This window comes from Pelobates fuscus, chromosome 2 (assembly GCF_036172605.1).
Source record: "Pelobates fuscus isolate aPelFus1 chromosome 2, aPelFus1.pri, whole genome shotgun sequence".
NCBI lineage: Eukaryota > Metazoa > Chordata > Amphibia > Anura > Pelobatidae > Pelobates > Pelobates fuscus.
In genome coordinates, this window is record NC_086318.1 from 351,779,243 (window position 1) to 351,804,395 (window position 25,153).

Here is a 25,153-nt window from a genome sequence, read left to right on the forward strand (position 1 = left end):
CCCTTAAAGTTCTCCGTATATGTATTCTTAAATTGCAATGTGTGTAAAAAAAAAAAATCACAAATTATAAAAAAAAAAAAATTAAATTTGGCATAGATTGGTGGTAAAAGGTTGCATGAACAGAGTCAAATCACCCCATGTTTAATACCTTAGGTTGTCTTCTTTTAAAAAATATATACATGTGAAGGGTTATTCATGGATTCCTGAAAAAAATGGTTTGGAAATAGCAAAGTGCTACTTGTACTTATTGCCCTATAACTTTCCAAAAAGCTAAGAACATTTTAACATTGGGTATTTCGAAAGTCAGGACAAAATTTAGAAACTATTTAGCACGGGTGTATTTTGGCGGTTTTAGATGCGTAACAGATTTTGGGGGTCAAAAACCTTTTTTTTTTTTATCATATGTTCACATTTTTTATAATTATTTTTAATTATATGATATGATGAAAATAATGGTATCTTTAGAAAGACCATTTAATGGCGAGAAAAACGGTATATAATATGTGTGGGTACAGTAAATGAGTAAGAGGAAAATTACAGCTAAACACAAACACTGCAGAAATGTAAAAACAGCCCTGGTCCCAAACGGTAAAAAAATTTGAAAAGTGGTCTGGTCACTAAGGGGGTTAAGGGTGCCTTGAACCTAAAAAGTTTGTGAACCGCTGGATTATGATAAAAATATACTGAAATGAAACATGGTTGTTTTTCAAACCATTATTTTCTAATCCTGCTGTTTAACTAAATTTAAACAACACAAATGCTTATATCAAATAGTTGGCTGATGGTCTGTTATTTTACCCCTAACAGTCCCTCTCTCATATATAATACTTTCACATAGTACCATAGTTATAAAGGTGTTATGCCAGGTGCTAAAATTTTATTCACAATCTCGATAAAAAAAAGAAAACAAAGAAATGGCAGCGTAGTTTGATAAAGTCCAGTTCAATGACATGAACTTGGAAGTGATTAATGTTTGTGAATGCGGCCAAGCAGTAACATTATAGAGCAAAGTTAGAACTGTATGTTCCAGAGACTATGCCAAGTCTGTGCTTCCTTATTAAGGCACCTTACAATACGACATCATACATTTAAACAAAGGCTTCAAATAGAAGCCTTTTCTCAGTTTTCTTATGTTACAAAACATTTTACAAATTTTCATTTCTGTAAAGAAAAACAAAAATAAAAAATCACCTTACTGAAATATACTATTGTTGCTCATTAGGACACTAAAATATTAATTTTACCTACAAAAGTTACAGTGCAGGGGTAGGCAACCTTTTAGAAGCACAGTGCCAAAACAAGACTTTAAATGTCACTCGAGGTGCCCATCATATTTATTTTTTTAAATCAAATTAAATTGTATGCATGCTGCAGCTGCTTCATAGGGTTGTATTTGTGCATATGTGTACTTTATTATATTTTGTTTGCAGGTGAGCACCTTATGGTATTGTAGTATTAGTGGTACCACTCTACTGCACACTGCCAGGGCACATAGTTAAGCAGGAGGGTGGCTTCTCTGGAATCAAGTGGGGACTGGGCTGGCAATGTACGGACAAGGGCAGAAACTTTAGTGGGCAGTTCTCCCCCTTTCACAAGCGCTGGGAAGAAGTGATCTGTTCCTCGCAGCGCTGCCATGATTGCGTTGAGGACTGACCCATACTGTAATCAGACACTAGCAGATATCAGAAGAAGTTCTACTTGGACCTGTGTCCGACCAGCTCTGGGGAGAACTTAAGTGCCTCACACCACGTGTTATGCCATAGGTTGTTGACCACTGCTAAAGTGCATACTTCTTTAGTTGCCACTTATAGATTTTTATAGTGAGTCTTGCCATTTTCAAAGTATACCACACTGTAACTGAAGTAACTGATTGAAAATCAAAAATAAATAAAGGCCACATGATGGTTCAAAGAACACTCCAAGCACCATAATCATGACAATACCCTCAATAGTAGCTATGGAGCCGAGGGTAAGTAGTCAAGCCATTTTAGAATGGTTTAACGACTTACCTAGAGTCAGTCTATCTAGGAGTTTTCATTAGGTGCACTAAGATAAGCCAGCTCATTAAAGGAATACTGTAGTGCCAGAATTACAAAGCTGTATTCCTGGCACTACCGATCCCTCTGCCAACCTCCTCCCTCGTGCCCCTTCCCTTCCCCCTCCCCAGTAAATAAAGGGTTATTTACTTACCCTATCCCAGTGCCGATGGCCCTCAGTGCTGGGTCAAAGCTCTGCCCCGAGCGGGGTCTAATGCACGGCAAATTTCTGCGCGCATTAGACCTCCACATAGGAAAGCATTGAAACAATGCTTTCCTATGGGGAAAAATCTGACGCTGGAGGTCCATTAGCATTAGGACGTCCAGCGTCAGATAACGGAAAAGTCTGCTAAGATTCCGTACGTGCCCCCATGTACTCCCTTTGCACACACTAGGTGCAAAAGGGACACAGCACTTAGAAAACTTCAATGAGCTGAAGGGGTCTGGGTGCCTACAGTGTCCCTTTAAGATACACACAATATTTGGGATTCTGCTGTACATATGTAAAGGGATAAAAAAGAAACCATAAAGAGAAGCCCAATAAATTCACTATTAACTCTGTGCTCCAAAAATGCACTCACAGGAAGAGTCTGGCGCTTTGGGGTGCGTCTCCTAAACAAGCTCCTCCACTGTCCAGCCGCAGCCATCGCAACACTGACCAACACACACTGACAGACACACACACAGACACACATACTGAGACACACACTGACAGACACAGACACACACACACACAGACAGACACACACACAGACAGACACACACACAGACAGACACACACACAGACAGACACACACACAGACAGACACACACACACACATGCTTGCACACACTAACATTCTATTTATTGCTCCCTACCTTTTGGAGCTTGCGTGGGGTCTCTCCCTGATCTTCTCTCGGGAGCTTAGTCTTTCTGCTCCCTCAAGCGCGCAGTTTAGTGATGCCGGGCATCACTACAGAGGGCGCCCGCGAGGGAGCAGTGAAGAGCAGGAAGACTGCACATCTGGAATACTACCGCCCATGACCACTTCAAAAAGTGGTCATGGTGGTTGCAGTAACCATTTAAGTAAATCAATAGAGATAAACTCACATGGGATGGAGCCTAAAAATAAAGCTCATGATATAGCAGGGCTGTGTTACTAGGGTTAATACTCCCTTGTGGCCAGGTCAACTGGAATAACAGCTATAGTCTTTCTCAAAGGGATGTTTTAATGCAAAAGTTTACTGGAATAGATTCGGCGTGCAAGCCTAAACCTTAAAACCCAAAGATGTAAGGAGGCATCTGTCACGAACGCACCCTACATCAAGAGTGTGTGTGACGTAGTTGTGGTGGTGAAAGGGTTAAAGTTCACTATTTGTCTGCACTAGACCGGAAATAATTATAAAATTCCTCTTAACACCACCCACACTTAACCATAATAATATAAATAATACTATTTTAACGCTGCCACCACCAACACAATTTATAAATAGGGTGCCTTGGTCTCCAGGTAACTTAATTATAAAACCCACCAAATACAACTTTACACAATATTTAAGCAATTGCAGAACACTAATGAGTCTCTTCAGGTAACGTGATTCTTAACCAGACAAAAGCAGAACTTAATAAAGGAATATTTATTATGAGCAAAAAATAGTCACAGTGCATAAAAAAAAAATAGATGATAAACAAATTATCAACAACAGATAAAAACAAAAAGGATAAAATACCAGAAATCCTAATCGCTTACTCCTTAGGTTTTCAAAGTAAAACTACTGCCCAGGGGGTCTCTGGCAAGGAAGATGGTGACTCACTCAAAATTAGATTTTGGCCCCAAGCAAGTACAATACACACTTCAGTATCATTAGATATATACCCTGTGGATTACCAAGTCTCGCCCCGTGGTGGAGATAAGGAGTACCTATAGTAACTATAAGTGACCACCCCCTTGTGTTCCGGACCAACATCAATCCAAATGTAAACATTTGGTTCGGTCTCCTCTTATGCACTTGCCACAGAAATAAAAATTGCATCTATGAATTTGTAACCATTTTTCCATTCCATAAATATGGAGCTGAATAGTAGCCCAGGAATAAAATTTACACCCATAATGGCATCCCATTTGCAATAGTAGACAACCCAAGGTATTGCAAATGGGGTATGTCCAGTCTTTTTTGGTAGCCATTTGGTCACAAACACTGGCTAAAATTAGTGTTAGTATTTGTTTGTGTGTGAAAAATGCAACAAACGCCAATTTTGGCCAGTGTTTGTGACTAAGTGGCTACTAAAAAATACTGGACATACCCCGTTTGCAATACCCTGGGTTGTCTACTATTGCAAATGGTATGCCATCATAGGGGTAAATTTTCATTCTTGAGCTACCATAGGGTCTCAAAGGCAACGTAACCAATTTGGCGAATTTTAATGTGGAAAAAAAATGAAACACAAGCCTTATATTTGACGCTGTAACTTTTGAAAACACCATAAAACCTGTACATGAGGGTTACTGTTGTACTCGGGAGACTTCGTTGAACACAAATATTTGTGTTTCAAAACAGTAAAAAGTATCGCAGCAATATTTGTGTTCAGCGAAGTCTCCCGAGTAGAACAATATCCCCCATGTACAGGTTTTATGGTGTCTTGGAAAGTTATAGGGTTAAAGATAGTGCTAGCAAATTAAATTTCCTTTACTTTCGGCATGGGTTGTCAGGCAGGTCCCGCTAATTGCAATTAATTAAGATACCTAATTATGTAAAAATATTACATAAATATATGTGTAGAATTAATATATGTATATATACACACGTATGTGTATATATTTGTGTGTATATATATATATATATATAATTTTTTTACAATATTTTTATTTATATATAGGTATATATATATAGTGATATATACATATATATTTATGTATATGGATATATATTATTTTGTTCTACGTGTATTTTGATATAAATATATCTATATTAATATCACAATACAGTTAGAACGAAATAACACATCTATATATTTTTTAATTATTTATTTTTAATAATTTTTTTAATTTTCTTTTTTAAATTATATATAAATATATATATATAACAATAATTATATATATATATATATATATATATATATATTTAATCAGTATCAGTCTACGTGTAATTTGATATTAATATATATAATTATATATATATATTAATAGTAAAATACACCTAGACAGTGTATGTATATAATATATATATATATATATATATATATATATAATATAATATATATATGATCTAAGTATATTATTATTATTTTTTTACACTTATTAACTTTTAATTTATTTTATTTCCAGCCAGCAGGGGGACTGTCATTACAGTTAGCCCCCCTGCTGGCAATGCATCAGCCAGCTAACCCGGCCATGTGATTGTGAGGTCCCCAGGAGGACGGACATGCCACGGGGGATCGCCGGCGACCGGGTAAGTTAAAAAAAAAAACAGAGGGCGTGCTATTACTCCTGGCGGCATTTAGAGCCGCTTAAAATAGGGCGTAATAATACGCCCTCCGGTCTTAAAGGGTTAAAAATATAAGCTACAGATGAAACTTTTTTCATTGTTTAGAATCTAGGAGCCAGCTAAAAAAGTTAGGAGCCAGTTTTTAAAAAACGAATTTAATATATCAAAAAGTATCAGATTATTACCTAATTTTAAAAGCTTACCCAAAAATATAAAATAATTTGAAAAGCTTATCCAAAAATATGAAATCAAGGCCGAAATTTGGTATTATGTATTTTTAATTGGTTAGTATTACATATTGTATATTCAGCATTATTAACTGGGTCCTGTCAGCTCTTTGCTTTTCTCCATTACAACTATGCTGGTGATCTAATTTCCATCAAGTAAAATAGACTGCAGTCTGTCTCAAAGGGAATATCGGTTTGCTCAATGGCACAGTGAGATCTACTGCAGTTCACATGAATTAAGCCTATTGATGACTCTTCATTGTGTAATTCAACCACTATCTTCTCCAGATTAAAAGTCCTGTTACAATGCTAAGCTCACAACACAGCTTTGGTTATATGATATCATGAATGCCAATCTATCGCTATAACTCGGAGAGATGAGCTCATAGTGGCTCCATAGCCAACAAATTTCAGAATCAGAACCATAATGATGTCTGCAGAAGCAGGTGAAATCAAAAGAAAAGAATGCACAATAATTTATTGCACTGTATTTTAAATTTTCCTTTTGAGCTGCATGTCTTACCGCATGCTCATTTTTCTCACTTAAGAAAATAGGAGTTCTAAAAAGAACACATGGTGACACCATGATTTAAATTCTAACCAACGGCAGGCAATGTAAGTTTAACACTGAGGATGGGTGACGTTTCTAAGAACTGAGCGGTTTGTTTCATTGCCTACATTAATGTGCCCTGTTCAGAAAGCCACCACAGAGTATATTCTGAGGCATAGCTTGTAATGTAAACCCAACAGTGTACATTGAATCAGACCTCTGGACTATTTATTTGGACCCTCTATAAGATGTCTGGTATAGCTATTGGCCTTCCAATGCTTTGATAGGTTTATACGGAACATAAACAAACAAGCAGCCAAGGAGAGAAAGAGACTTGTTTTTTCTCAAACCATCCCCAAATGGTTTGAAAAAGAACAGCTGCATGGCACCCAAAAGCAGAGACTATGCTTGTATTACTAAGAATGCCCCTTAACAGGTAATTTTCTAAAAAAATCTATTCTAATTTCTTTTTTGCTTTAGAAGCAAAATGGCAAGTGTATAGTTAAAGCTCATGTGCCAGAAGTGTACTATACATTGCTAGTGAATGTATAGATTACCTCCTCCCCAATCAATAGCAGCATGATAACACTATAATGTAGAGATAATGTATAATGAACATCCCTTATACCTCCATAATTATAAAATTCTGCATATCAGAGATCCTATTTAAAAGCTATTTTTAAGCTTAAAAAAAAAAAAAAATAATGAACACGCCTCCATCTTTATTTTTATGTGGCTACTTTGAATGGAATTTTCAAATTCCTTTTCACTTTACCACTATTTATGGTTCATTAATTTTATGGAAATGTTACTCTCAGACACTAGCAAGCTTTATGACCCTAACTTTTTCAAACAAGCTGCATAAAAACCAAACACATTACCCTGCTACTTTGCTCCGCATAGATCAGCAGTTACCAAGCAAACCAAGAAGCTAGGACCATAAAACGTGCCTAATCAAATTTTGCAATAATGTTCACTAGTAGTGGGGTTACAATGTTGTTAAAGGTTCACCGTGCGCTCAAAAGTTATATATAAAACATTACTAATTCAGGGTACAGTGTTTGTTAAATAGCACTGAAACATAAAATAACCAACAAGTTCTTTAAAATGTCTTACCCAGAAAAACATTTTCTAGGTCATACCCTGTCACATAACTACACTGGTTTCCTAAACACTTAAAGGAGTTTTACATATTTATGTGTTGTTTGGTCAGTCTGACAGTATACCTTTAGAGTGTAAGTCTGGTACTGGGCTAAACCATTGACAGTCTCCTGTAGGATGTCCAAGCCTGTGTTGAAGATCAGTGGACCATGCTCAGTAGCACATATGATTCCCACCGTCTGAAAACAGAGGATCCAGAAATTATGTCATGCGCCAGTGTCCCCCGAGTCTACAATGGAGTAGGGCAAACAAGGCAGCAAGACTGAAAGATCTATACCGCCGGCTGTTTCCAACACTAGAACACTGTGGACAACAGCCTGTTCTGTCTGTCTATTTTACCCATCTTTCTATTTATCTTATTCAAGAAGATCATAGCTATTTTGAGATACTACAAATTGAGAATACTTACTGCCTTGTAACATCTTTTTTCACGGGAGTAGAATGATAAAATGCTAGAATGCTTTGGTTGCATTATGTAAAACAGCTGCAGCTGCTACACAACAACAAGACTTAATTTCAGTAAGTCAGTCAGTTTTATGCAGACTATTTTGTGGCTTTATTGGCATTACCAATAGAGTACTCTAGTGCTTAAAGGACCACTATAGGCACCCAGACCACTTCAGCTTAATGAAGTGGTCTGCCAGGTCCAGCTAGGTTAAACCCTTTTTTCTATAAACATAGCAGTTTCAGAGAAACTGCTATGTTTATAATAGGGTTAATCCAGCCTCTAGTGGCTGTGTCATTGGCAGCCGCTAGAGGCACTTCTAACTGTGATTTTCACAGTGGGAAGACGCCAGCGTCCATAGGAAAGCATTGTGAATGCTTTCCTATGGACTGGCTGAATGCGCGAGCGGCTCCTGCCACGCATGCACATTCAGCCGAGGAGGAGAAGAGCCCCCCACCCAGCGCTGGAGAAAGAGGTAAGTTTAACCCCTTTCACCCCCTAGAGCCCGACGGGAGGGGGACCCTGAGGGTGGGGGCACCCTCAGGGCACTATAGTGCCAGGAAAACAAGTATGTTTTCCTGGCACTATAGTGGTCCTTTAAGTAGGAACTGAAGAGGACAGGCAGAAGATGGCGAGGGACAGGTTCAGGTAAGTAGAATTCACCTTTGCCTGCCACTCTCTCTGCCACTGGATCCACAGCGGCGATGTCCCTGTCAGGGATCTTTGAAAATTATGTGACCGTGACACTTTAAAACCCCATGTAACAGCTCAACCTATTGACCCAGGTATATGTCTCACGTTTCAGCATCAACATCGGTACATCACAAGCTTAAATTCCTAACACTAACGTGTTCCTCTTCCCCAATCCACCCCCCAAGCATTGTAGCTTACCCGATTCCAGCATCGATGTGTCTCGACGCAGGGTCACGCTCCACGCATTAGATCTTCCCCATAGGAAAGTTTTCTTTGATGCTGGCTGTCCTCATACATTGTGTGAGGGTGTCCAGCGTTGTTTCATGGAGTCCAGCTCTGTGAAACTCCAGGAAGCTCCTCTAATGGAAGTCTGGTAGACAGTCACTAGAGGCAGGCTTAGTGTTGCAATGTAAACACTAAGGGAGACAGAGACACTAGATAAAGACCACTTCAATGAGATGAAGTAGTCTGGGTGCCTAGTGATCTTTTAAGTAATTGTTCTGGAATATAAACGGGCGAATTCTGTCTCATCCATGAGTTTGCCCCTTATCACTCTAACTCAAGAGAAGTAGCTATATTACTTAATAAATCTACTGCCCAAGCCATTCACATACAAATTCTAGTTCCAAGGGCAATTTCGCATTCTAGATATTACCCTAGAAAATGTAAGTTATACCCTGGTCAATATTTACACCCCAAATAATTCAAATGCTCCTTTTTTATGAAATTGCTTCATCTTTTGACTCCTTTTGCAGGTTTTAAAATAATAATTGGAGGAGACTTCAACGCAGTGATAGACAGATAGATCTATCTGCTCAGCTGTTCCCCTATTTTATGTTATGTATTTCCTTTTAAACAAAAATGTTGTGTAAGATAAGTAAGTCACTATCTCAGCTTATCATAAGGTCTTTGTCAGGGTAGGAACCAAATAACACAGACCCACAACACAACCGGCCCTTAGAGTGGCCAGGTTAACTGTGGACAGAGTCAGAGTAATAATCGACTGCACTAACTAGAACCACAACAGGGCAACAATGAGTAAGACAGGAGAGTATAAATATTCAGGGCTTGTTTCCTATTGGAAAACTTCATCTTTGAGTTTCAGATGACTTGTGGGCAGTATAAAACCTTATCAGACCGATCCGTGATGTCATCTAAGCACGCCGGATCCGGACTAGTAAAGGCGTCATTCAGACACGAATAAAGATACGCTGGGAAAACACCTGTGGAACCAGGCAAAACGCCACCAACCCTGACAGCCTTCTAGGACTGAATATACACCTTGCTAAAAGTACATGACAGCTTTATACGGTCTGGTGACAATATGCTATCCAAGTGCACACATTTACGGGCCAATTACATAATATCTCGTTACATTTGTAAAATGGCTCAACTCCACCCAAATGCAGTGCTGCATGTCAACTGGGGAAAACTGAATAGATTGTGAGATGTGAGCCTAAAGGACACAGGTCCTGTGATCAGGCCTGTTCCAGCCAGCATATGAAAAAAAAAAAAAGATACTGCAGTTCTAATGTGCAAGTACGTGAAGGAAATGAATATGAAGCAATGTAGAGGAAGACTTCCTCTTTAGACTCACACATATTACATAAATTTACCAAACAATGTCTATTACATGCTTGCCAACCACATTATCATTTCATATTGTTCAAAACATGTACTACAGTATACAAGACAATGGACAATCAGAAGCATTTTTTTTATGAGAATCAATAGTCCTTTGGGCAACAAAAGAGCAGAAGTACATGTTTTTTACCTTTATAAAATACATAGACGGAACTGTCTAATATCTGTCACCCTAAGCCTTGTAAGGTTTGCTTACAAAAGATTGGCTGATGGGATAAGACAACTTGTAGCAGAGAAACTCTGTATTGATATTTGATTTGTATATCATCAGACTTGCATGTGGACACATGCTTCAAGTTGTTTTTCTGTCTCATTATTTGGCTGCCTCGTGTTTTATATCTTAACTAAAATCTATTTTACAGCAACAGAGTTGACGGATCCAAGATACTGCCCTTTGGCACTCATTTTAAATCAATTCACATGTACATTTTGTAATAAAACAATAGTGGGTTATTATCCTTTGCAAGCTGCATTAGACGTATCTCTTAAAAGGTAGAGGAAGATTCAAGTGATCTTGTGTCACTGATGTTGCCTGAAAATTCAGTTAGCAAATTAGTGGAATGATGAAGCTAGCTTCAAGCAACAGTTTTAAAAGACAAATAAAACAAAGAGGATTTTTCATTTTAACTGTCACAGACAGGTTATCTGTGAGGGGAGGGAGGGAGGGAGGGAGGGAAGGAGGGAAGGAGGGAAGGGAGGAGGGAAGGAAGGAGGGAGGGAAGGAAGGAGGGAAGGAAGGAAGGAAGGAAGGAAGGAAGGAAGGAAGGAAGAAAAAACTATAAAATTCAGGTTGCAAGATTCAGGGGGAAGAGTTCCAGTTAATTAACGGTTCTTTCCAATATAAATTATTAGCGTGTACAATCTATTCATAGCCATTACAGGGATATTTTTTTCAATCATTTTGCACAATGTGACAGTAAGAATAAGTGTCTTATTCCCTTCAGAGGTTAAAGTTCTTGTGGCAGGTCTCCAAAGCACACAGAAGAGCAGCAGGGCATCACACAACTCTCCTTCTTTCTACTCATAATAAAAAGCCTATGTTTTAGAAGCCACACGCACACAAAGATGTGCTTCTGCTGATGTTAGCCTGGTAACAAGACTGTCGCTTGTCTCCATGGAAACCAAAACTCACATGCTGTCCTTAAGGCTGTGATCCTTCTGCAACTGCGTCTTAAAAGATCTACCAAGTAGGACTTGGGGGCAAACACTAGCAAGAAAAAGAATAGCTTGTGCAATCATAGTTGCACATACTGATTTACCTTATCTATTTAAACACAAGAGGATTGTGTGTGCAAAAATGCACAAAATATAAATTAAATATAATTGAGTTTATAGCAGTTTGAACAATGGTAATTACAGGTTCACAAGATTTCTTTCGTACTGTATTGTTAAACAGTATAATTTAGAAGTAAAATAAAAAAAAAGCACAAAGAAAATCCCAAAAGATAATTCTCTCGGGGAAGGCATTGGCAAATTTCCTTTTGAAAGATGCTTTAGGTCTAGAGCTGTGGTTGTAAAGGGAACTCCAGCAAGCAGTACTGACGTCCAATTATAAGGGTGTTAGGCCTCAATGTGCAGGAGGCACAAAAATCTTGCAGGATGTCCACACAGCTTTACCAACATACTAAATATAAACATTGACAATCCAATTTGTACAGAAACTAATCAGCAATTAAAATTTGTGTTAAATTAATTTCCCATTATGTATATTTGGTACAATAAGGGATTACAAAACATACTGCAATTCTACACGTGAGCATTCAGCTATCAGACCCTGTCATCTAACTCCTGTACATTTCTTAAACCAGCTGTAAATCAGTGATTAAAATATTCCTCTAAATACACCTGCAATAGCTTTGCAATGTTACTTCAAGCATACTGCGCACAAAAGTTTACTCCAATTTATAGGGGAACTCAGAGCACCATAACCACTAGACACCTCTGTAGTGGACATGGTGTTACTAGGCTAATGGCCCTGATTTGTGTTAACCCCTTAAGGACACATGACGTGTGTGACACGTCATGATTCCCTTTTATTCCAGAAGTTTGGTCCTTAAGGGGTTAAACCAGTTACAGGTGGTTTAACACAGAGGGTCCCTCGAGGCACCTGCAATTTGACCACACGCCACACTCGACAGTAGTAACTTCAATTTTGGCCAAACTTGGATCGCACTGATCAATGCCAGAAATATTTGTAAAAAACTGAAATAGCACTTCCCCAGTAACAATCTATTGAGTGAGGGATGTGCCACAGGTGTCTGGAGAATCCGCTGTCTCTTTCAAAATGTTCAAAAATGTTTTGACACAGAACCAGGAGACTGCACCATAACCATGACTATGAGCTACAAACATTGTGTTTTTGGTAAAATACATTGTTTAATATGCAGGATGGCATGTAATGTTGGCAGTTTCTAGATGTACTTACTCAAGTTAACAGAACTGTTCACATTACAGACAAGTAAAAAAAAAAAAAAAAAAAATACATTGTGAAAGAAAATTCATTTTCAGATGCACATTTACTTCTGTTTGTAAAAAAAACACAATGCACATGTTATCTCAAACATGCAGACAAGTCATATTTGCTTAACAGTAAACTTTACAACCTTTTTGATTGTCATTCTCTTTTTTATTAAGGCATTTGTAATGTATACATACATCAAGGTGAAATAAGTGACAAAGGTATAAGCATACAAGTTAAAGATAACAATGCGTCTGTTGCATATTGACAGAGAATGATAATAGCCTATTGTTGCACTCATAATCACTAATGAGTAGAGTATGCCTATTGTTTGTTAGGTTAGTGTCGAGAAGTACTTCAGTGTGACTATGTGGAGTCTAGCGTAGAAACGTTACACTTGAGATGTCTGCGGCGTTCCACTTTTATGTAGACCCTTGTATGTGTGCTGGGCCTGGGGCTTTAGTCAGTGTTATATTTGGTTACAAAATGGTTAGTAACAGGTGAAACAACAAATAAAGAAGACAATTGAATAAAACATAACTCTTGAGGATAAAATCTCAAAGGTAAAATAAAATATGAATCAGCTTCTCCCTGTCAAAGCTCAGGTTACTGGGCTCGGCCTTTCGCCATTCCTTGGCACAAATGGGGTTATTCGGTCTAGGTCCCAATCATGTGGTCTACGGGAGGCAGGCAGGCTGGTTTGCCCGGTCTGAATGCCTAGGGTTTGAAAAAATGCCAGTGGGCCTCAGCTGTCGAGGATAACTGGTATGTCGCTCTGTTCTTCTCAACACTCAAGAATCTCGAAGTCGACCATCTGTAAGCAACCCCTGCGGCATGGAGTTGGCAAGCTACTGGGCTCATGGAACGTCTCCATTGGAGAGTTGACCAGTGCAAGTCCTGGTAAAATGCAAGTGTGGACGATTCTAAGATGTAGGGTGTTTTTCCCCTTAATGCCGACCAGATGCGGCCTTTATCAAGGAGTGTTTGGCATCATGCGATCACGTCACGTGGAGCCGCTGCAGGAGCTTTCTGGGATTTGTTGATACGAAAGCACCCGTCAAAGAAATTCTTCTTGGTCTGCGTTGCCGGTATCAGTGAGGCTACCAGGCATCTCAGATAGTGCGGTAACTCATCAGGCAGGACCGCGTCTGGAATGCCCCTAATCTTTATGTTAGCTCTGCAGCTTCGGTCATTAAGAATGTCAGCTCTCAGGGCTAAGGAGGTTTGAGTTTTCTGAATTTGTTGCATGGATTCTCTTATTGTAGAGACCTTTTGGCGACCTCTTGGCGCAGGTCAATAATATCCTCTTCAGAGGCCTGGGTTCTAACTGTCACTGCTTGGACTTCTACTTTAACAAGGTTGAGGTCAGCTGCAAACAATTGCTTAATATTTTGTAGCATGTTGGCAATGTCTTGGTTTGAGGAGGGCATATGAGGGTCCTCTTCAGGGGTCTCTGCTGGTGCACTTGTCCTTTATAGGGGAACAGGGGCCGGCTCCTCCACTGTTTGTCTGGGTATTGGTGTGCAGGCCATCTTGTGAATCACAGGGTGCTAAAACACGGTGCCGATATCGCGGTTGTCATTTACTCCAGCCGGAGGTTGTTTCTGGGATCGTCAGCTAAATCCAATGCTAGTGCTCAATGCGCGTGATGAACAACCCTCAACTCATGACCTTTTATAAATGTGCCAATTTCTTTGAAATCATCACATTTATAAACACTTCTATCCTCTAGCATTGCTGCATGCTGGAGTATTCCTTTAATATATTGTAACGTGCTGGTGTTGTCCTTATTTCACCTGGAAGAACACTTCTTTTTCTTTTTATTTAGGGATAGATTGCCTTAGGACTATTGATCTGACCATGGTTTTACTTTTCTGCATCACGATAAGAATTGCAACTTCAAAAAGGCAAAATAGAGTGACTCAAAGACCTTTACCTCAATTTAAATCATGTCTTTGCAGGCCACTGCCCTACTGCATTTAAAATGCCATTTTACCCTTTACCTCATGCTCCAGAGAAATAGGCTTCAAGAAAAGCTTTGAATGTTTACTTGTGTATCCACTCGTGAAATCTTGTACTTTCAAAGGTTAGTAGTTTTCAAAGTTTAACCCCTTAAGGACCAAACTTCTGGAATAAAAGGGAATCATGACATGTCACACACGTCATGTGTCCTTAAGGGGTTAAAGATAAAAAGTGAGTGCGTAAATGTGATACATTTCCGAGCTTTTACTCTTTTCCCAACACATTGGTGTTCTTTATGAAAAATATGCACCAAAGGTTACGAAATTATTTTACCCTGAGTGCAAAGACAACATAAGACACAGAGATGTAGAAACTAACACCCATTTCACTATATAATTGCTTACTATGGTGCCATTAAAGGCTCCACAACTACTTCAGTTTATTGAAGTAGTTATGGCTCCAAGACCCTGATCTTGCAGGCTTTTATTTGACAAATCTGTCAGAATTACAGTACAGTGTTTTAAAGTCCTTCCCATCACAGATCTAGAAGTTACAACTTCTGACTCTCAACAGCCATAGTGTGCTGTTGTGCAGGAACTGTTTCATGGCAGTGAGAGCTAGCTAGTACAAAGACTATCTATGTGATGTTTGGTGCTGATGTAAATCACTGCACACTGACCATTAATGCGTTGTATTCAGACTTCCAGGTGGTGTTAAGGCAGATTTATTAGAAAACCATAAAACAGTTTGGCTCCCGGAGGAGCCTATATCAAGATAGCACATACACAAAGTGAATTCATTTAAATTGCCAGTAAATTAAGGCGTCATGTGCAGCAAAAAAAAAAAAAAGGAGGGCTCTGTGCAAAACAATAGTCGCATTATTATGACATCACACAAAGTGAAATACATTAATCTATACAAGAATATCATATCAAACATGTGCATATAATAGAAATACAATACATTGTTCCTTTATTTATTCAAAACCATTTAAAAACTTCAATGCTTTCTATACTGTCACTGTATCAGGTCACATGATCCAATTGTTAGTACTTATTATTTTGTCCATAACACAGAAAATGTCCATCAAAACAAATCTAGGTCTCTTCCTAAGAGAAAAAAAAGACAAGGGAAACCACAAAAGCAAAAATGATATAGCCTAGATCAGGGTGACATGATTGGACCTAAGGTCACATGTATTCATGTAATCACCCACCAAACAATCAAACTCCCCAATAAGCAAGTAGCTATGGTGCCTAAAGTGTCCCATTAAAGGGCCATACCACCCCATATATAAACGGTCTGAGCTATGCAGCCAGAAGGAAGGAGAAGAGACAAACATGTTCTAGGGAGATTACTTCAGGGTTAATCTGTTCTAAAATGGTACCCAGGGACTACAGCCTCCAAAAGTATTTCAATTAAATTAAGTAGTTATGGGGACTGGAGTACTCCCAAAGAGTTCCTTTAATGTATATTTTTGTACTTGCATGCATATTGACACAAATATGTGTTTGTGAGTATACAATGCTTTTTAAATATATAAAGGATATAATGCAAGATGGTCAAATACATACAGCATAAAACCCGTTAGGTGATACTCCATGACCTGAATTAAATTTAGGACCTCTCTGAGCACACGGCATCAAGTGCACACTGCATGCACTTGCTGCAGTGCTCTCCTGTGACACACTCAGACTAAAGCTTATTTAATTCTTAAAGCACAGTATTACATAATAAACATTGCAGTCCCTTTGTAAAAGTGTACAGTTTAAAATAAATACATTTCCAGAAATGTAATGACTTAATTTGCAATAGTAGAATATTAAAGGGTAAGTCTAGGTTACAAAAGTAATGTATTTGAACAATTCATTAAAAGAAAAAATATTTTTTTTCCAAATTTCCCTTCCTAACTGCCTAAAATCCTGCTTTTTCTTAGTTGGAAAATTTGCCTTTGGAAGCTAAGCTGATCCACTCTTTTTTCCCAGTACAAATTTCCTAGATAGCGCTGGGCAGTGACAAAATCAAATGCATATAGATGCATCAGGACCATGAAAATAACATATTATGTACACATATTTAAACAAAATTTTACGGAATACATTTGCATTCAAACTGTTGATTGAATTAATGCTTTCCAAAGGGACTTCACGAGAGTGAGTTTTACTATTAGAGGAGGACTTAAAGGATCACTATAGTGTCAGGAAAACAAACTTGTTTTCCTGACACTATAGCATCCTTAGGACCCCCCACCCTCAGAGCCTCCCTCCCTTGGCGCTGCAGGGTTTAAAACCGTTTCAGTTACTTACCTTAATCCAGTGCCGGGCTCCCTTGGCGCTGGTGACCTCTCCTCCCCCTCCGACGTCGGCTCCTGAGTGGAGCGGAATGCGCATGCGTATAGACCAAGTATAACCAACAAGTAGCTACAAAGCCAATGATGAACACCTTTACGTCGCTACAAGATTCAAACATGCTATCTGTTGGAAGACCCTTGCACAGATCATAGTTGGTATTTTAGGGGTTAAATATCCAAACCCTTTTCCTTACATAGTAAAATAGTTACATATTTTCTCCCAAACCTCAGTTCTATGTGAGGCAGAATCTATGGTGTAGTTACATGTTCTCTGCTGGATCTCTCATTGCATTTATCATTTTAGTTTGCAAATACACAATATGTATACGTTCTGTAAACACCAAGCAGCACTCTGTAGATATATTAATGAATAGATTTATTCTGAGTTACCATGAATGCTTAGTGAACACATATAAAAATGGCATTTCCGTGCTGTAAGATTTGTTAGAGGAAATTTAGATCGCTGGGGTCATATCCTGTAACAACATTCCATTCAAAGGATGGAGGCATCAAGATCACTGCAGGAATCTCGCTCAGAAACCAGAAATAGCAAACTCCTCCAGAACCCTTCTGTTACTCATCCTACTGTGTGCATATTTCACTGCATTACTAGGAGTAATCCCCTGAAATCCTCAACAGCAAATATATCAAATAATCCCAAAGATTTTCCCTGCTGGACATTCATTTTAATAAGCTAATAAAATGAAATCTGGAAAACGAAAAACATTAGAAGAGAAAAAAAAAAAAAAGGAACAAACAAAACAAAACTATAATCACTGTATTGTAGCTAGGTGTGAGAAGAAATGGAGTAATAAACTACAACTAGGATATTCCAGGCAAAAATGGCCTTTGATGGCACTATCTGAACAAAACAGAAAATGGATTTATAATGGCAAACCTGAACCACTGCACTCAGTATTTATGCAAGAAATACTGTTACTGTTCTAGTACAAAAACATTATATTACTATTATTGCAGCTTTTTCCATCTTGATCCACAGATAATATTGCGTATGCATCATCACACTCACACGAGGTATTTATTGCACTGCTCCCAGTTCTCTGGAGCACCCGACAGACAGTGGGTTATAATAAAGAAAAAATAAATACCTATTTGCTAGCTGTAGTACAGATTTCAGATGTTAAAATAGATATAGTTACATGGCACAGTGAGACAGATGGAAAGTTTTATTCTGTTTGAGCCAGATACTGTACAGGTGGAATGCTGGAAGAGATATAATCTGCTGGAGAAACGTTATTGAGACTCGGAATATTACCCATCTATATGAAGTGTCCATAACCCTGCTTAAGTGCTTAAAGGGATGCTCCATTAGAAATACTAAGAAACCTGATCATTGAGATTTAAAGGAACACTCAAGTGACACTTACAACAGAAAATTATATAGGTACAACCTATTGGCTGCCCACCCAAGATGGTTTCCTGCCTCATTGGCTTCGAAACTACTTCAAAGCAGAAGGTATTACTCTCATACAGGGCAGGTGTGTGGAAATTAAAAAATTTAAAAAAATCTACTTGTCCACGGGACTAAAGTGATAATCCAATCCACTTGTCACTCATCACAAACTACTGATCCATACAATATTTGTAATCAGAAATACTGAGGCCCCTACCTAGAGCTCTTCCTCTGTCCTCCCTCATAATTTGCTGGCTGTGTATAATGCGTGTGTGGTGTGCACTGACTTTGTGTAATGTGTGCAGGGTTTGTTGACTGTCTGAATATGTGTAGAGCAGCTCGGACACCCTTGTGTGGGAGGCTGTGGTTTGCCTCTCCATAGGGTGCAGACCACAGTATTACCCCCTCTCTCCCCCACCTCCGCCCTTGCCCCTCCCCTGTGTTCCAGTGCTAAATGACCCTGTATCAGTCTTACTGCTTGCCCCTAGCAGGGCTAAAGAGGTAGGGAAAAAATTCCTGCATGGCATGCTGATAGCTATTCCCCATGCCTGTAGTTGCTTCAGTCCTTTTTTATAAGTAGCATTTTACTGGCAGAGAATGGTGATTAATGCTCATGCAGAGTGGTCCCCAGTGCTGGGAAACTTTGGATTGGACCCGAGATCATTGACTTCAATGATCTAGTGTGGGAGAAGTGGGTTGCGGTGGGGAGACCATCTCGATACTAGAAAAAAATGTGAGTTAAGGATGTTTTATTAATATTAATTGGGGAGTGGGGCTCCCATTAAGGATCTGTTGTAGTGTTACTTTAAGGACCCATTGACTATTGTCTAGTCTAGACACACTCAGTTTTACAAACAATTAAAATATTTTACATAAAGTAAGTTGTCAATAAGCTGCTTACCTGGTTCCAGCTTAATAACCTTAATTGCAGCCAACTCTCCAGTGTTAACATTCCGGGCCTGAAAGACAGAGAACAAATTACAGTTACACAATTGTTATTAAACTCTGTCATTTTAATTACACAAAATAAAAAATACTTTAAAAACATCACTGCTACTTATACAGAAAAAGGCAATGTAAGAAGAATGTTGTATTTATTTGCCTTATGTTTATAAAGATAATCAATTATAGCATTACACTTAGAATGTGGACAAATATGAAAACAGAAAAAGGCCAAGATGATAGAGAGAAACAGACAGACCAACAACATTTTGTTAAATAACCGATTTTATGAAAATGAAAGAAATTGGTGTTTGCATGCTTGTTTAGATTTACCCACGCTCTTAATTGGACATTATAGTCACTAAACCTTAATCTAGTGGTTCTGGTGTCTATAGCATGTCCCTGCAACCTTCATTAGCACTGTGAACACTACCTTTTCAGAGAACACATCCAGGTTCACTCAGATGGCCACTAAAAGTGCTTCCTTGTCCAAGGATGCACTGTGAGCAGCACTAACGGTCAGCATCTTCACACTCTGCATGGAGGCGCTGAATGTTCCCCGTAGATTGAATTGATTCAATGCCTTTCTATGAGGAGATGCTGACTGGCCAGTTCATTCATTTGGCTCCTCCCCCCACCCCTTTGGCTGACATTATCAGAATTGACAATCTCAGACAATCCCATGCTTTCCCACCGAGAAAGCATCGGATGGGCTGAGATAGTCATTTCAGATGCTGTCGGCCAAGGTGGCAGATCGGGGGCGGGGCCAGTACCGGCAGACTCGCGCAACATTGAAATAAAGGTGTTTTACAGCTTTTTAAGGGGGCCAAGTAGATGCAAGACAGCTAAATTATGTGTTTAACATTATAGGGTCAGGAATACATGTTTGCTTTCCTGACCCTATAGCGTTCCTTTAAGGTTAACACATCATTCAAAATAAGTGGCCTTTTTAAAGCATAACATTTCATCTATACATGTTGCCAGCATGTTATTGTTACTTTAAAGAAAAGGGTATTTTATGTTGATGTATAAGTGTCGAATACAAATGCTGCATTATCTAGACCTATATCAAAGTGTAGAAAAGCATCTACTGACAGATTAGGTCACACATCAAGACAGACTGACTTTCACAACATACCTAAAGCAGACAGGTCATTTCATGTTGTACCTGAACCACAATAAGCACCAATCACATTTATTTTTTGCACAAAAAAAAACATTTATCCCAAATGTAAGCCTACAGAGGCTCACACCTCTAGCCTGAAATATCCATCTGACAGAAATGTCATATCAGGTACTATAAGCCCACTCTGCATTTCTGGTGTAATAACCAATTAACTTAGTGAAAACAACATGCAAAGTGCCATCTGGTAAACCCTTTTCCCCTCTCCTCAGAATTCAGATACGGGATGCCTTGACATAGGCTTCATACAATTAAATCATTGTTCTGGTATGCTTTTGAAGTAAAGTAATGTTTTTTACGCTACATGTTCTGCCATCATAAAATAAACAAGAGTGTGCTTCCAGGTAATGTGTCAGATTTAGTAAGATATATGTAAAACGTGCTGCCACTCAATGGTTAACTGATACATGCATTGCAATCTAACATGCTCATGATTTCAATGAATCTGCGCTAAGAATAAATGGCTTGTATTACCGTTAACTCATTTTGCTACAGTGATCTGTACAAGTAAAGTAAATAGAGTGTTTCGTATTCAAAAGATAAGCCAATTAGAGACCTTTAAAATGAATACCAAAGCATATTATTATTGGGAAAAAAAAATTCAGTCCAATGTCTGGCCTAATTTATTTGATAAATCTAAAGCTCTCAATGTTGTAAAATATGTCTACCATCCATTCTTCACAGTATGCCAAAACAAAAAAACACTTGCAAGGGAAACATAGCATAGTAAGGTTTATTATAATTATTCTAAAATAAGTGACCCATAATGAGAAGTGAATTAATTGGTATGGGTGAGACCTATTGTAAACACACCAAAATCTTACCAGATAATTCATAGAGCTAACTTCTTTTGTTTCCCCCTCGCCCCTTCTTTTTATAGCAGGTATATGTGTGCATCTGCACAAATAAAGTAACACTGTAGGTGGGAGACCTAGCTCCAGAAACTGTCAGTATATTTTAATCATAAAAAATACATGTACAAAATAATTTAATGAAAGAAGAAAAGGAGGGGAATACATTTGTCGTTTGAACTACGGTAAGTTTAGACTGCGGACACAGGAATAGTAATTTCAAGACTATACACATGGAAGTGAATAAACAAATAAAATGGACGTCATAGTATCATTGGATAAGAATCACATATGAATCCAGCCAAAGGGGGTAAATAAATATAGGCAGAGGGACAGTACAGCATGAGGAATACCGGTTTGTATTCCTAATGCTATATAGTGTCACTTTAAGACCATCTCTATTGAGCTCTGATTTTAATATCATAATAAAGGACTGGTCAATTAAAACGAGCATTGTGAACAAGTAATACTGATGAAATGTGAATTATAAAAGAAAGGATTTGGTCCGCATCCATGTTCAGATAAAAATTAAAAAGGCTTCTACTGTTGATGTGGTTTCAAACACAGCAAGGACAATTACACGTTTGTACATAAACAGGATTTTTCACTAAAGTGAGTAATCAAAGTGAATTTCAAATTTAAGACCAAATTGGTTGAACTGGAATTATAGCTGACAATGAATGTTTCCAGTTTTATTACTTTTGCCTTGAATTTGAAATTCACTGCAAAATCAATTTTAATTCTCACTTTATTGTTAAAAGTTTTCATTTTATTTTAATTTTTACCTCATCACTCTGATAGGTTTCATAAATTTAGGATGCAGATAAGCCACAGGATAACACAGTCAGCAAATTGTTAATTTACCTCCAAAGTAAAGTGCACCAAGCACACCAGCGCACCAATAAGAATATATTTATTAAATATGCTATAACGCTTGCTTTTCACTTCACACTTCCTCTCTCCTACAATCTCAGTGCAATCTGAAATTTCACCCCCTGACTTAGACACTGGGGGAAAAAATGTTCAGTATCGTGTTGCCATGAAACGCAGGTAGGGCTTTAACCTAGCTGACATGGAGTTAAGAGGATAGGCCTGATCTGTAGGTCAAGCTGAAAACTTCCAGCTTCATGTTTACATAATGTCACATAGCGTACATTCAGCTTGAAAAACAGTGGCTGTGGTTGTATAACTTGACTGAATAGCTAACTTATTTGCACAAACCAATATAATATAATATACCGGTAATATCTACCAGAGGAGATACTGAAGTCTTTTAGTAGCTACCTCCAGGAGTCAATGCACCGCATAACAGTAAACAGTGTGCATATCTAGAACATACACATGATTATATCTGGTCATTTGAGTAAGAGTAACATGTGCAAATTGCTGTGTGCTTACCAGCAATTTAGTGAATACACCTGTGCTGTGCTTTGACTCCTTGACTCATGTCTCTGACTGCCCTTTTGCTATTTCTAACTGGATGGCTGCTCACTTCCTTTAACTTAACCTGTCCAAAACAACTTCTCATCTTTCATCCGTCAAGTGTTGCTACTCCATAGTCTGTCTCTCCCTCTTAGTTAATGACACTACAATCAGCTCTACCTTGCAGGCTCACTCTTTGACTCCAACCTCTCCTCCTTTCATGTCTGGTCATTCGCCAAATCCTGCCGCTTCCATCTCTAAAACATAGCTCACTTCCGCCTTTATCTAACACAGGATACGGTTACGGTGCTGGTCCATACCGCTAAAATCTCTAATCTTGAATACGGCAATCCGCTTTTCAGTGGTCTTACGTGTTCCCAATTTGCCCAGTTAGTCTATAATGAATGCAACAGCAAGGCTCCTCTTCCTGTCCACCTGCACATCCCATCCCTCGCACCTCTGTCAGTCCTTACATTGGATTTAGGGCTCAATTTAAAAAATGTTGATGCGTGCTTATAAATCTCTTCATCACAGTGCTCCTACCTATCCTCACTAATACACTAATACGCAAATATGTCCAGGCCCCTACACTCTACCATCTATCCTCTGTTCGTACCCACACCTCTGATGCCCACCTTCAAGACTTCTCTAGAGCTGTGCCATTCCTATGGAACTCCCTTCCCTGCTCCATTAGATTTTCATCCAGTCTCTGTTCCTTCAAAAGATCATTCATTTCCTCCCCGCACCTTGGTAATCCACCTTGCATCCTCTCCTGTAACGGTCTCATCCAAAAATCTAACCATTCATTGTAAACTATTCTGGTGTATGTACATTATGAATGGCCCTTGGCTGGGAACAACTATTGATAAGATGAAAAAGGGTTGAGAAATTCTGTCTTTACTGTGTTAAGTCAGCAACTATTACGGACAGTGGATGTAAAACTAAACTAGGTCTCAAATACAACATACCTAGCAGTAGAAGTTCAACTGCTGCATTTAATAGGAGAATTATTGGTCAGGTATTTAAACTTAGAGGCTCTTAAAGGATCACAATAGTGTCAGGAAAACAAAGCGGTGCCTCCAGCGTCGCAGATGCGCCTCTAGTGGCTGTCCGGAAGACAGCCACTAGAGGCTGGATTAACCCCAAATGTAAACATAGCAGTTTCTCTGAAACTGCTATGTTTGCATCTGAAGGGTTAAAACCTGAGGGACCTGGCACCCAGACCCCTTCATTGAGCTGAAGTGGTCTGGGTGACTATAGTGTCCCTTTAACATGGAAAGTGTTTGCCCAAAGGGTATTTTTTATACTTATTAGAGCTAGCAGAAGGCAGTGTGCTGAAATCCATACTGTATATTTGTTATTATTATTATGGTGAACAAGTACTATTAATTTCATTTGTATGTATGAAAATTCAAACTAAGATGTTCAGGCCAGTTCTCAGGAGATAAGAGGGATCTATGAGTACCTGCATACGGTAGTAGATATTGATCAAAAAGCCAAGAGATTAGGGCAGCCGTCCTTTTGGCAGCAATAACTTATTTTATTAACCCATTAAATGGTCAAAATAAAATGAACAAATAAATGACAATTTAAAAAAATACTGAAAATGCATTATCATAAGTAAAATTGTAATGTGGTTTATGAGAAAAGGATTAAATGGACACTGTAGGCACCTAGACCACTTCAGCTCACTGAATTACTGAACTAATCACTGAACTAATTTATGTACGAAGTTTGCATCATGCGCTGTGAGGGGAAAAAAATGCAGCAGAATTAATAATATCAAACCCGCCAGGCATTTTAATAATTTAGTCATCAGTTTAGAGTTTGTTTTAGAGTTGAAATATGAGATAAATAGCATTTTAATAGTACAAGCTAACTATGGAAAACTATAGAACAACAAAACAAGAGTCAATAATAAAAACAAATCTCTGACTTCCATGTGTCTAACAACATTAAAAAATAAATAGACAAAGCATTGGGTTGTCCAAGATTGTCAAATCTGATCTCAGCCAAGGAGACAGAGAGAGGAGTGCCAGCCGCGTAGTCCAGCACAGTGCCAGAGGAAAAAATAACTTTTTAGGGGAATATAATTAGAATATCTAAAATAATAAATAAGCACAATGTAATCGAAAAAAAAAGAAAAATAAAGAATTGTAAAATCCATTAAAGGACCACTCTAGTGCCAGGAAAGCATACTCGTTTTCCTGGCACTAGAGTGCCCTGAGGGTGCCCCCACCCTCAGGGACCCCCTCCCGCCCGGCTGTGGAAAGGGGAAAAGGGTTAAAACGTACCTTTTTCCAGCGCTGGGCGGGGAGCTCTCCTCCTCCTCTCCGCCTCCATTCCTCCC

At 38.6% G+C, this 25,153-nt stretch overlaps 1 protein-coding gene across 3 annotated transcripts in view; it reads right to left on the reverse strand.

Moving 5' to 3' along the window:
* MAP4K3 (mitogen-activated protein kinase kinase kinase kinase 3) overlaps window positions 1-25,153 on the reverse strand; it is a 255,671-nt gene that overhangs the window by 187,220 nt on the left and 43,298 nt on the right. For all 3 annotated transcript variants that reach the window (XM_063443637.1, XM_063443636.1, XM_063443635.1), the window contains exon 2: window positions 19,307-19,364. In XM_063443637.1, coding sequence (XP_063299707.1) covers window positions 19,307-19,364 — 58 coding nt within the window. The remainder of the gene's footprint in view (window positions 1-19,306; window positions 19,365-25,153) is intronic.